Source organism: Schistocerca serialis, chromosome 5, assembly GCF_023864345.2.
Source record: "Schistocerca serialis cubense isolate TAMUIC-IGC-003099 chromosome 5, iqSchSeri2.2, whole genome shotgun sequence".
Lineage (NCBI taxonomy): Eukaryota > Metazoa > Arthropoda > Insecta > Orthoptera > Acrididae > Schistocerca > Schistocerca serialis.
The window spans coordinates 264,642,211-264,656,821 of record NC_064642.1 but is presented as its reverse complement, the minus strand read 5'-3'; the positions used below and the strand labels follow the sequence as shown (position 1 = coordinate 264,656,821).

General features: G+C 43.6%; 1 protein-coding gene across 4 annotated transcripts in view; it reads right to left on the bottom strand.

The window, feature by feature from the left end:
* Positions 1–14,611, bottom strand: part of LOC126480907 (band 3 anion transport protein) — a 603,907-nt gene that overhangs the window by 373,204 nt on the left and 216,092 nt on the right. The window contains exon 1 of one of the 4 annotated variants that reach the window (XM_050104311.1): positions 4,483–4,660. The exons of the other annotated variants lie outside the window; for them this stretch is intronic. Coding sequence (XP_049960268.1) covers positions 4,483–4,518 — 36 coding nt within the window. The 5' untranslated portion in view covers positions 4,519–4,660. Of the gene's footprint in view, positions 1–4,482; positions 4,661–14,611 lie in introns of those variants that run through there. 4 annotated transcript variants of the gene reach the window in all.

The following is a 14,611-nucleotide window of genomic DNA, read 5'->3' as shown; positions in this document are numbered from 1 at the left end:
ACATCACATCTACCAATCTCCATCTAATTGGGATAATTCTTCGTAGTGCTTAAACTGAAAAATACGTGTTTTTTAACCTATTTGCTTGCATCGGACCCATCGTCTTGTTATTTAAGGTGAATCGTATCTTTACCGCGGCTTTAGGAATTCGAAGTACGCGGTCACTGGATTAAAAAGGGGGGAGGGACACGCGTTACGTAACACACTGCCAGATGAACTCCCACTTATTCTTCCTGCAAATCTGTCGGTGGCTGCCTAATGGACACGCAGCTTCGCGAGAAATCACCAACACGCCTGCTTTCCAGATACACAAGTGGCTCAGCACGTGACGCGGAAATTCGCATTCCGCAGACAGGTGCACACTTGTGGAATGGCGCTAATCCAGCAGTTGGTCGTGCGTCGTCAGCATCTGCGCTCACCCCGGCTGACGAGACGCGTCGTCTTTCCCACGGTTAGCGCTACTAGAGAAGCCCGCCGTCCATTGGTGACAGTTAACCTCGCGCCTCCTTGACACGGCGCGCCGCTCTGTAATAGAGACCAGATCTGCGATCGCAGATCTTCGCCCAGTCCGGCGGCGCCGTGACGCGAGGAGCGCCCTTGCCTTTCTATTTTTGGTGCGCGCCGGCCACGCCTGCTGCAGTTGGTCGCCGGACGCCAGTGCAGCCAGCAGCACGCCGCTGCATCTCGGCAATCAGGGAGGTGCCCGGCTGGTTAGTAACTGCAGCAGACGGCACCCCTACCTCTCAATGTACGCGGACAGAGAAAGGGGAAGGGGCGATTATGTGATCCGTTATAACTGCAGAGATCGTATTGCAGACGAAAGCCAACATTTCTTGAACAGGCAATCGGGTGTACAAGGATCGTGAAACATGTACAGTAAAAGAGGAAATCATTTGGATTAACCCAACTTGAAGACTTTGATGTACGAAGGCATGCTGAAACGTAACGCCTCCCAGTTTTCTTCGAACATTGTTAAAGATGTTTACATAAAAAACGCGTTATTAACATTCTAAATCTTTATTCTTAATGTCTGCAGATTTATTTCTCTACATAGTCATCCTGGCTACGAACAAATTTCTCCCATCGAGAGACCATTTTGTTGGTTACGTCACTTTAGAAGGTTTGAGTTTGCTGACGGAGCCACAACCTCACCTCTCCTTGCGCAGCTTCATCGTTAACCAAGTGAATTCCTAGAATGTGTTTAAGTTTTGGGAACTGATGACAACCGGATGGGACAAAGACGGGACTGTATGGAGGATGATCGATGGCAGCGAATCCAAGGTCTCAGATTGCTGCAGATATCGGAGCACTCCTATGTTGTCTGATAGTGTCATGCCGTAGGAGAGGGTGCTCCACGTGTGAACGAACTCTTCGAATTCGATTACAGCCCTCTGTTTTTCACGCACCGACACAGTTACGTTACACACTGCCAATTTACATGCTATAGTCCGGAGCCGTCTAGCGGCAGAGGGCTGCAAATACGTGGTCGTGAAGAATAAAGCTGTAGAATGTTAATAACGTCTATTTTACTTAAAAAGCTAGTTTTCATATAAAAAAATTCGGAGGCAATACTTTTCAGTACGCATTCGTACAATAGAAATTAAATTTTGAATTCAAGCCTCGTCCATGTCTTCTAGATATTTATAGATACAGCTCTAGCTCAAGTGTCGAATGGCTTAACCACGACACCACCTCATTCGAACACACATGCAGGACGATATCCTGTGTTTTCACAAAACAAGGTCCACGTCAGCTTTCTTCTGGTAAAACAAAAAAGATGAGGGTGTGTAAAGGAGTGAAAAAACTAGTAAAATAGAATTGAGCCTAAGAAATATCCGGAGACAGCAAAACCGTGGCTTAGTGACTGAGATAGCTTATCTGAAGGTAAATAGCACCCTTACTGGTAACACATGTGCTGTACGTTCCAACTGAATCTGTTTATATGAAGACAGTTGATTATAAGAAAGCCCAGTAGCCCGGACGCATTAATAGAAACACGTTAGATACAATACGACGCAACATGGTTTCTGTTAACGATATTAACCACCTGTTTGTAGAAGAGATTACTATGTTAAGTGTAGTATTTTTTCGTATTAGCTTATATTTGCAATTACTGTTAGACAACTATGTAGACAGTATGTGGTGCGTAGAAGTTTATTCTTTTCCAAAAGTGGAAGCTCCATATACGTATGTTGGACACACAAGATCTACAAGAAGTTGTGGTTTAATAGCAGAAAGTTGTGTTCCTTGAATACTTTCTTTCACTGGGTTCGAATGAAGTTCCATCGACGTACAATTATTAAACCTGCAGTTAGCTCAATGTTCGTCAAGGAATATTGTTGTATTGAGTCCAGGCACTAGCATCTGTAATAGATTAATATTACTCTCGACTGAACTGCGCGTTCGTCGACGAAAATTATGCAAAATTGAAGTATTTCAAATGGTTCAAATGGCTCTGAGCACTATGGGACTTAACATCTATGGTCATCAGTCCCCTAGAATTTAGAACCACCTAAACCTAACTAACCTAAGGACATCACACAACACCCAGTCAGCACGAAGCAGAGAAAATTCCTGACCCCGCCGGGAGTTGAAGAATTTGTTAAGCTCTAAATGACTCATGAATGTGTAATGTAGTGCTATCAATAGAGAGAAAATGTGCTTCGACTTTTTTTTTCATCTCACTTTTCTCCAACTGGGAAAACGTTTACAACCACGTTAACGTCCTTACCGCGTTTAGAAAATGATTCAGATAATCGTTATGGAAATAAAACAGGAATGAATAGGAGACAAATCGATACAAGAAAAGAAATACCCACAATATAGTAAAATGGCCAGGAACTAAATTCATTCTTGATAAACGAAACGTGTCTGTCAATCAAATAACTATCGTTATTCCATATAATCGAATATCGCCGTACTAAATGTCGATACAGAAGCGAATCGAGGGGAGGAGCTATGGGGCCAGTGACCCGCGCCCGTCCACCCGCCCCCCAGAACTACACTTGTTTCTTATAAGTCTCTCCTCTTCTCTCTCTCTCTGTAAAAAAAATTAAAATATTATTTGCAGCATAGTTTTTAGCCTTAAAAGTCTAGAAAAATTTCTCACTATTGAAGCTGGTATTATACGTAACAGATTGAGAAAATAGCTTTGTTTACTCTAGAGAATTTGGAAACAAAATTAAATTTCTCTGAGCTCAGACCGCCTCCTCGCTGGACCAAAATGCTTGATTCACACTGTGTCGATATAATCAATTAATAGAATGGAAAATGTCGGTATTTCGATATATGGGAATCAAAAATTTAAAGTTCAAGTGGATATTTTATGTAAAACTATGAGGAGTGAGTTTAGCAATCAATAAAAAAACAGCAAAACCAAATTTAATTATACATTATTTTACATATAAATAAAGGAATCTGCGATTGCAAAATTCAAGCTCGGAGTACCTTCCCACAATAACTCCACTCCACACCCTTAGTATCGTTTGATTTAAAATGCTTCTGCACATCACTATTGAGAAGCATTTTTTTTTTTTTTTGTCTTCGCATTGCCGAAGTGGCCGTGCGGTTCTAGGCGCTACAGTCTGGAGCCGAGCGACCGCTACGGTCGCAGGTTCGAATCCTGCCTCGGGCATTGATGTGTGTGATGTCCTTAGGTTAGTTAGGTTTAATTAGTTCTAATTTCTAGGTGACTGATGACCTCAGAAGTTAAGTCGCATAGTGCTCAGGGCCATTTTTGCAATATCGTAATATAAACAAAGTCAGTAAACTACACTAACAGATGAGGTTTCGGGAATTATATTTCAAACATTTCTACCAATCTTACTTTCAAGTGGGAGGAGGTTACGAAAACACACATCTGACCACATTCAAAATTTCTCTAAATACATGAAATTAAAAAAAAAGAAGAAAAATCGTGTAGATACTGTTCTTACGTTGTAAATATTTCCAGTATTAAGAAATAGTAAAGTTTTCTCTGTTATGAGTTAGATGATGATGATGATGATGATGATGGTGATGATGACAGTAATATTGTCGGGTTATGTCGCATAAAATATCGATATTATCGATTCGGAATGTCTCCTGACTGATACATCAATATCGATATTTCGATATATTGTCGTCCCATGTCCCAACCCTAGTCTGAATCAACTGTCTGTGGGCGTATTTGGTGAAGTATTAGATGCAAGACAAGACAGGGTTTGTTTACACCAGGCCAGAGAATCGACAAAAACGGTAACCTTTACTTCTAGTCACCTTTAAAGTGCGCTCTGCCTTTCGATTCTAAGGAAGAGACAGAACGAAGGCGAGCCTTCAAATGTTTCTCTTATGTCGAAAAAAATTTTTGGCGTGGTTCAGGCTACGTTAAAGCATCGTAGGACTCTGTGGCGTGAGATTAGTCGACACGTTGTTGATTAGGGTATCATGTAACCCGCAGGCAGTCGCTAGACGCCGGGCACTGTGCGCCGGATAGGTACTCACGTGGGCGGCGGTCCTGGGCTCGGTGTGAACAGACATGCCGGCCACGGCGTCGGCTCTATCCGGTGTCGGCGAGGCAGCTCCCAGACCACGGGCAGCAGAAGGCGCACGGACCCATCCCGGGAGCGAGTGCAGGCAGTACGGAAGGACGGACGGACGAAGCGGAATGCGAGCGCGACGGCCGTGCAGCGGGCAGCGGGAAGCGGGCGCACTGGCGACTACCGGACTACTGGCCTAGCGCCGGCCGCAGGAACGCGCCGCGCTGGCCCGGCTTGCCTAGCGCAGCAGTGATAAGGAGGCGCAGCGGCAGCGGAGGCCAGCCTTCCTTCCTGGAAGGCTGTGGGTTCCGCCGGCCCGCGCAGCGCCGCAGCCCGGAATGTGTCGTGCAGCCGCGCGGTTCGCGCGACGCGTGGACTTCGCGCGCACGATCGTTAAACCGTCCTCACACGGGACGTGTTTCTCATTGCGAAGCACGCCAGAGGTGGTGTCCGCCGCTGTATCTGCCGCTCTGAAACGACCTACCACATCTCACGGAACGCGATCCTCGACGTGATTTGCGATCTCAGCGCGCTCCAGCGGCGGTCTGCGGAGAATGGCGCAGCCGCATTTTCTTTACGAAAATGGACGCGCGTAAAATGGCTGCATTAACTCTGCTAACGACTGTCGAAGAAAAGCGGAGGAAATCGCGATGACATAAACAACGAATAATGCTGTAAATCGATCTGACATACGTACTACCACAAATTAGTCCTTAACTCAGTTGAATCTTCATCCCATCATCATTTTAAATTGAATACAAAGTGTCTAATATCGGTTTGAGCATATGTAGTTTCCATATTCTCAATTTTGCATTGACAACCATCACTCTGAACAACGTATTTAATCACATACATTTCCAGATTCGTTTCGTAATTTTATTTCAATAGAATAATAATTGTTTTCGAAGCCGCTCGCGATAACTGAAAATGATATTTTCCAACAAGATAAAAACATGAGGCAGTCCATAAAACCAAGAGACAGGTATACATATTTTGCACAAAGTTTTTCATAAGGGTAGAAACTTCCACTATGTAACTTGTGTTTACTTTCTGACACAGACTTGCAGTTCTCAAAATGGTTCAAATGGCTCTAAGCACTATGGGACTTAACATCTGAGTTCATCAGTCCCCTAGACTTACAACTAATTAAACTTAACTATCCGAAGGACATCACACACATCCAAGCCCGAGGCAGCATTCGATCCTGCGACCGTAGCAGCAGCGCAGTTCCGGACTGAAGCGCCTAGAACCACTCGGCCACAGTGGCCGGCCTTGCAGTTCTGTTTAGATTTCGGGCTACTGGGGAAACATTCCAGTCGTTATTCTTTGCAACAAGAAGTACAGCAGATACATTATTTACAATAAATAAAATCGACTACTGTAGGTAATAATTTTATTAAATTATTGAGAAGGACCCAGAATCCTTTAGACAACAAGCTGCTACATTGCGCTTCACAGCATAGGATGCTATCAACCGAGCCAAGACTTCAGCACTGCAGGGTGGCCTCACTATACACTGTCTACATACAGTATCTGCAGATATTTGATATTTGACCATGACAAAATATATCAAAACGGTGCGCTTTTGATAGATTATCATTGTCCCGTATCTCTGAAACAATATATTTTCATAGCATACAAGTTGTAACAATAAAAACGTTAAGTACAGAAAGCCTATATCAACGGATCTCTAGTTACTTGCCATTTTATTATAACAAATCGTAGCTAAAATAATGTGTATTCTAGAGACCCTCAATTTGCTGATGCTTTGAAACACTTTATATTCATACCATGCACTCTGTGATAAAGGGGACCCACCAAATACGTCGTTTATCTCTTTTTCAGTACACTATGACGGCTCGTAAGTTCTGCTCTTGCGGTAAAACGATGTCGCATCTCATTGGCCACGTTCTTCTCCTCGAGGCAAAATCTGAGATGTCAGAATCGTCATTTCACGGTCCGCAGTGTAATGGAACGCGGAATCCCACGCTGTGACGTCACCAGTTCCTCGACCACGTGCGTTTACACTCCCGTGAGAGGACAGCTTTACTCCGTGAATTTTGGGTGGGCTGTCATGGATGTCATGACCTCCCCCCCGAAAGAATCTTTCATCGAAAGTGTTTATGTTTCTACATACACTCCCTGATAGAAAAACTGAAGCACCGTAGACGTGATTGGATATCAATGTAACTTCGCACATGTTGCTACACACCATCGTTGGGAGTGTAAATGATTGGAGCTGCAGCTCTCTGTGACAGATAGAATGGCTGCCAGAGTGTACTAGTGTTGCCCGTCTTTAGTGTTGTTATTGCCTAGGGCATGAAAGAGGCTTGAACAGCGGTAGAAGTTGAGTGATAACTATTAAGGACACAGAGGGGCACCTGACAGAGTTTGAGAGGGACTTCACTATGGTCTTCATTTGACCAGATGGTCGAGTCGCGCAACAGCCAGATTAATGGGGCGTTCGGATGTGACAATGACTCTATGTAGTACTGCATGGGAAAGTGATGTGATATTCCTGGTTCCTGGCTGTGGCCGCCAGTATTTTATCTTGCTAGAAGCTCGCCTTGATGCAGCTTGATACCCGTGAAGTAGCATATGGTACAGAAGTGGAGTGAGGTACAAGTAGCAGATGGTACAGAATGTACTATTCCCGTGGGAGAGTCCGCCAGTTGTTCTGAACTTGCTTCTGCTTGGTCGGCACATTCGGGTGCTAGGCTCCAAAACGCCCAACACCTTCGTGTCTCTTTGGCGCGCTTGGGAGGCGAAGTACTTCGGCTGCGGTAGTCAGACTGTTTCGGGCGTTCTGAAGGTCCGGTCACGCAACTCTGCTTCGGGTGTTCTTCAGAGCCGGGCGTGTATCTCTGTTTCGGACGGACATGTCGTACCCTATATGGGAAGTTGTCAGAAAAGTTACCGTCCTATTAAGAAAGCTATGCCGAGTGTTGTAGAAGGCAGTGTAAAAAGAGATACTTCAAAATATAAACAAATGTGATACATTAATGAGAGGGGTCATGTCACTTACCATCATTGTCAGTACTACAGATCGTGCCCTCTGTAGATACAGAGGCTAACCTGGGCAAGTGGCGTGCCCCAAAAAGAAGCACAGGTTCAAGGTCGAGATGACAGCATAGCAGCCTCCACCAAAGAAGATCCCACGACTGACGAGCTCTCTTCTGCACTGGGAATATAACTTTAGAAGACGACTGGTTGGTGGAAAGAACGGTTAGGGACTCTTACTCAATCTCTACAGATCTCTCCAGCTTCCAGATCTGACTTCCAACTTGACAACGCGTAATTTTATAGTCAGGGCAGGTTTACCCATCGTCAAGTTTCCGGTCGACCACGTCTGACCACCACAAGGGAGAATCACCGCATCCCGCAACAGGGACATCGTAACCCCTCCACAGCTGCACCTGCCATCCGAGAACAAGGAATGGCCTACCTGAAACACTGTGTGACATCTCGCACCATTGGTCGGAGACTAGCAGCAGTCGGACTAGGGGATCATCGTCCCACGCTTAGGCTGCCGTTAAAGCCACAACACAAACTGATGTGTCTGGAGTAGTTCAGTGGTCAGGACGGATCGACTGCTGGAGAATTGCGTTGCATTCTGTTCAGCGATAAATCGCGGCAAGTATTGCGACGACGTGCGCAGATGTTCCATTCTTTTAATGTTTTGGGGAGACACAGCGGTGCAACTCCTTGCATATAAAGCATGACTTCGGGTCACCGTTGGAAGTGACCGAGAGAGAGAAAGAGAGAGAGAGAGAGAGAGAAAACTCTGATGTCACAACGATACGTCACAGACATCCTGCGTCCTCGTGTGTCATTTCGTGTGTTACCGCGCACGCGACTGTATCGTGGTGCTATTTTTCAACAGTACAATTCTCGTCCAAACATGACACGTGTCTCTATGAACTGTGTGCGTGATGTTGAGGTACTCCTGCGGCCAGCAAGATGCCCAAACGTATCGCCTAAAATACATCTTTGAGCCAGCTCGGACGTCAATTATGTCCCAGTGCCAGAGTTCACGATATCAAGGACGTCAGAACAGTTGTGAGCCAGCTTGCCTCATGAGACGATACAATGACTTTATAATATTTTTCCCAACGGAATCAGTGCGTGCATTCAGGAAAGAGAGGGTGCAACGCCTTCCTGGTAGGCACTCTAATACTGTCACGTTCTTTGCCAATTTGACTCGATTTTGTAATCACTGAAATAACATCGGATGCCCTCTCAAAACGTGAAGTTTGATTTCATTACCTCCTCCCTTTCTGGTTGTGTCACTTTATTTGTCAGGCAGTGTACTTTTCACCATACTTTCGAGGAATAAAGTAACATGCAAATTTAGAGTCTCGAAGACGCTAAGGCATTTTTAATATTACAAGCTATGTTTAACACTGAATACTGTTCTGTTGTTAGCCTGTCTCCAGAGCTGAGTGGTCAGCGCGGCAGAATGCCATTCGAAAGGACTGGGTTCAGTTCTCGGCCGGGTCGGAGATTTTCTCCGCTCGGGGACTGGATGTTCTGTTGTATTCATAATTATTTCATCCTCATCAACAAGCAAATTGTTCAAGTGGCGTCAACTAAAGAGACTTGTACCAGGCGAGTGATCTGTCCGACGGGAGGCCCTAGCCGCACGCACCTTTCATTTTCTGTTTTCCTGAGCGTTTGCCCGCGTGGATGGGCTTGACAGGCAGCGTAGAATATTCCAGCCAGGCAAAGGAAACAATTCACAGGATGTCCGTACCTGCTCCCAACAGCAAATCAGACAAATTTCTTGCGTCCACAAGTAATCGAGAAGGAATGAAAGAAACACTATTCCTCCTATTTATACACCATAGCTCCGAGACTAGTCTTTACAGTTTTAGCGCCTACTGAAATACTGCTAATGATGACTGCAGACTTCCATTTAATTTCGTGTAAATTATGACACTGTCAAAGTTGTGAGAGCTTGTTGCTACTACTGTTCGTAAATTAATTCCACGACAAGATACTTCTAAAGTTTTCAGACCAATGCTTTAAAAATGATGTATTTCACAGAACTGCAATTTATTGCTTGTTTTGCTAAAGCGTTGCACTAAGTACTGTTATAAGTTATAAACAAATTATTATATGACTATGACTCCCCTCAATCCCTCCCTGCAGATCAGCATCCTGGATCCGCACCTGCGGCTACCAGCGTAAATACTGAAAGGTATGGAATTAAAATTCAAGGTGAAAGGATATCAACGATAAGATTCGCTGATGACGTTGCTATCCTCAGTGAAAGCGAAGGAGAAATACACGATTTTCTGAATTCAATGAACAGTCTAATGGGTACAGAATATGGTTTGAAAGTAAAGACGAAAGTAATGAAAAGTAGCAGAAATGAGAACAGCGAGAAACTTGGTGATCACGAAGTAGGTGAAGTTAAGGAATTCTGCTACCTAGGCAGAAAAATCTCATAACGGACGGAACAAGCATGACATAAAAGTCAGACTACTACTGGCAAGGAGGGTATTCCTGGAAAAGAGAAGTCTATTAGTATCAAACGTAGGCCTTAATTTAAGGAAGAAATTTCTGAGAATGTGGGTTTAAAGCACAGCATTGTATGCTAGTGAAACATGGACTGTGGGGAAACAGGCTAAGAAAAGAATCGAAGCATTTGTGGTGCTACAGAAGGATGTTGAAACTTACGTGGACTGGTAAGGTAAGGACTGAAGAAGTTGTCCGGAGAGTTGGCGAGAAAAGGAACATATCGAAAACACTGACAAGAAGAAGAGACAGGATGGGAGGACATCTGCTACGAAATTACTTCCATGCTACTAGACCGTAAAAACTGTAGAAGAAGACAGAGATTGGAATACACCCAGCAAATAATTTAGGGCGTACGTTGCAAGTGCTACTCTGAGATGAAGAGGGTGGCAAAGGAAAGGAATTCGTTGCGGACCGCATCAAACCGGCGAAAAGATTGACGACTCAAGAAAAAAATAGAAAGGAAAAAAGAAAGGAGGATGGTTATCAGCGCTTGGTGAAGGTTGTTGATACACATTTCAGCTATAAGTGTGCTGCATATATAACGTCTTTCTTAAGGTATGCATAACTACTCTAGAAGCTAAAACTTTTCCGATATTGAGTGAAATAGTTCACCTCGTTTCCTTCGCGCAGCACATACACAGGCCGGATTCCGACCAAACTGTAGCAGTGTGCATCAACTTACATAGAAGCTGGCTTCCAAAATCAACTAAATACTTCTTCTGTATTTATTGACCTGGCTGCAGCTTATGATACCGTGTGTAGGCAGGGCGTTGTCTTGAACCTTTATCCACTTCTGAATAGGTCGCTGAAGTAATTATTCACTTTGCTGCTTACAAGTGATTTACTGACGCGTTTCGGGCTCCGTCCACCATCAGAAAAATTATGGTAACAACAGTCTTCATACAAAGTATGGAGTCATATGCATCACTTAACAGTACCAAACACTTAAGTACTGGTAGTGACGGGTGATGCATATGAGTCCATACTCTTTAGGCAGACTTTGTTCTTATTTTGATTCTTCTGATGATGGATAGAACCAGAAACACGTCAATAATTCACTTACGAACAGCAAAGTGAATAATTAGCGATCTGTTCAGCAGTGGATAAAGATTCAGGTTTACGTAATTGTCGCATGGCTTCTACGCTGCTGCATGTCTCATCTTAAGGGTGTTGTCTTTCAGTCGCTCCGTGTAATATCCTGCAGAAGAATGGCACAACTTCTTAACAATACACTGGTTAACGGACCACTTCAGGTAATTATAGGCAACACCGCTAGTGATCAGAAGACCCTCAGCAATGGTCTTCCTCAAAGCTCAGTCCAAGCTCTGCTACTATTCAGCTTGTATATTGCAAATTGCCAACCATTCTGTCCAGAACTTTGTTTATGCTGCTGACTGGGTGATAGCAACACAGCACAAACAAAACGGAGTTACCGAAGATATGTTAACAAAACACCTGAATAAAATGGGATAATACTTTCGTAAACAGGGACTTCAACAGAACCCTAACAAAACTGAATCCACTAGCCAACTGAGAACTGGACATATTTTTCAACGGTAATCGCCTAGCCCATAGCAAATATCGACGGCACCTTGTAGTTATACTTGGCTGAACGGTGTCAATTAAACAGCTTCTGACAAAGGCTGAGGTCAAGAAACAATATTCTGAAAACATTATGTGGTGCAATATGGGGTTCAGCAGCTTTGACTTTACAATTATACGCCCTCAGCCTTGTCTACTCAGTGCCAGAATATTGCATCCCTGTCTCGATAAACAGCAGCCACATGAAACTGGTAGATATACAGTTAAATCAAACAGTGCAGACTGTTACAGACAGAGTCAAGTCAAATACAGTATTCTGAGTACCTGCTCTGAACCGCATTCCACCACCTAACAATCTTCTCAGGGAATGTAAGAAAATCTGCACTAGCCAGCAGCTTCCAATCCTTGATGACGTACCTGCTATCCATATCAACAGACTCCGTTTCAGGCATCCCCCACTCAGAACAGCTACCAACATGACGGACCATAACTTCTATCTCCACGAAGCTTGGAGACAAGAGTGGTATAATAACATTCCATCAGAGCTCGAGAGCTTTCTCCACGTCAACAACAAATCATGGGAGCCTGACCCATCCCAGAGGGGTAGAGTACACTTAACAGGATCCAGACCAACCATGAGAGATGCGGTGATCTACTATACAGGTGGGAAAAGACTACCACTGCAGAGTGCACTGTGGCTATCCAATACAGACTGTCAGGCATATTGTGGAAGAGCGCCCTCAAAATTCGTATACTGGAAATCTCTCGGACTTCTTCGACACTACAACAGATGTGGTAAATTATATAAATTATGTGCATATTGTTTTATATTGTATTTGTATTTCAAAAGTGATGTGTAATTGCCATACGACTAATAATAACAACAATATCTACAGCAAAGGTCGCACTGGACATAACGCGGATGATAATATCGCAAAACCAATATATCAGAACAGCAAAGGATATATGTGTTTACCACAACCAGTCACAATAATTAAGGTTTATTATCTTGTTGTACAAGGGCGATGTACTTGAGGACAATATTATGGAAATGGAAGAGGATGTAGATGAAGATGAAATGGGAGATATCATACTGCGTGAAGAGTTTGACAGAGCACTGAAAGACCTGAGTCGAAACAAGGCACCGGGAGTAGATAACATTCCATTAGAACTACTGCCAGCCTTGGGAGAGCCAGTCCTGACAAACCTCTACCATCTGGTGAGCAAGATGCATGCGACAGGCGAAATACCCTCAGACTTCAAGAAGAATATAATAATTCCAATCCCATAGAAAGCAGGTGTTGACAGATGTGAAAATTTCCGAACTATCAGTTTAATAAGTCACGGCTGCAAAATACTAACGCGAATTTTTGACAGACGAATGGAAAAACTAGCAGAAGCCGACCTCGGGGAAGATCACTTTGGATTCCGTAGAAATATTGGAACACGTGAGGCAATACTGACCCTACGACTTGTCTTAGAAAATAGATTAAGAAAAGGCAAACCTACGTTCCTAGCATTTGTAGACATAGAGAAAGCTTTTGACAATGTTGACTGGAATACTCTCTTTCAAATTCTGAAGGTGGCAGGGGTAAAATACAGGGAGCGAAATGCTATTTACAATTTGTATAGAAACCAAATGGCAGTTATAAGAGTTGAGGGGCATGAAAGGGAAGCAGTGGTTAGGAAGAGAGTGAGACAGGGTTGTAGCCTCTCCCAGATGTTATTCAATCTGTATTTTGAGCAAGAAGTGAAGAAAACAAAATAAAATTTTGGAGTGGGTATTAAAATCCATGGAGAAGAAATAAAAACTTTGAGGTTCGCCGATGACATTGTAATTCTGTCAGAGACAGCGAAGGACTTGGAAGAGCAGTTGTGCGGAATTGATAGTGTCTTGAAAGGAGGATATATGATGAACATCAACAAAAGTAAAACGAAGATAATAGAATGTAGTCGAATTAAGTCGGGTGATACTGAGGGTATTAGATTAGGAAATGAGACACTTAAAGTAGTAAAGGAGTTTTGCTATTTGGGGAGCAAAATAACTGATGATAGTCGAAGTAGAGAGGATATAAAATGTAGACTGTCAATGGCAAGGAAAGGGTTTCTGAAGAAGGGAAATTTGTTAACATCAAGTATAGATTTAAGTGTCAAGAAGTCGTTTCTGAAAGTATTTGTATGAAGTGTAGCCATGTACGGAAGTGAAACATGGACGATAACCAGTTTGGACAAGAAGAGAATAGAAGCTTTCGAAATGTGGTGCTACAGAAGAATGCTGAAGATTACATGGATAGATCACATAACTAATGAGGAGGTATTGAATAGAATTGGGGAGAAGAGGAGTTTGTGGCACAACTTGACTAGAAGAAGGGATCGGTTGGTAGGACATGTTCTGAGGCATCAAGGGATCACCAATTTAGTACTGGAGGGCAGCGTGGAGGGTAAAAATCGTAGAGGGAGACCAAGAGATGAATACACTAAGCAGATTCAGAAGGATGTAGGGTGCAGTAGGTACTGGGAGATGAAGAAGGTTGCACAGGATAGAGTAGCATGGAGAGCTGCATCAAACCAGTCTCAGGACTGAAGACCACAACAACAACAACAACAACAACAACATCTTGTTGTTGTGGTCCTCAGTTCGAAGACTCGTTTTGGTGGGGTACTCTGCGCTAGTCTATAGTGTGGAAGCCTCTTTATCTCTGCGTGACTACTGCAACCTACATCCATCTGAACCTGCTGCAGACAAGCTTTGGTCTCCCTCTATAAGTTCTGTGCCCAACACTTCCCTCCATTACCAAATTAAGTATTCCTTGATGTTTCAGAGTGTATTCTAGCAACTTAATCTTCCTGTTAGTCAACGTTTTACTTTCTCTCCCTGAAATTTAATCGCCTTTCTAAATTTCTCCATGTCTTTAGTTACAACTTGTCCGAAGTACAGATTCGATAACAATGAGGAGAAGCTACAAACTTACTTCCTACCCAGCTGCTGATCCCCTTTTCACTATCTTGACTCTCATAACTGCAGTCTG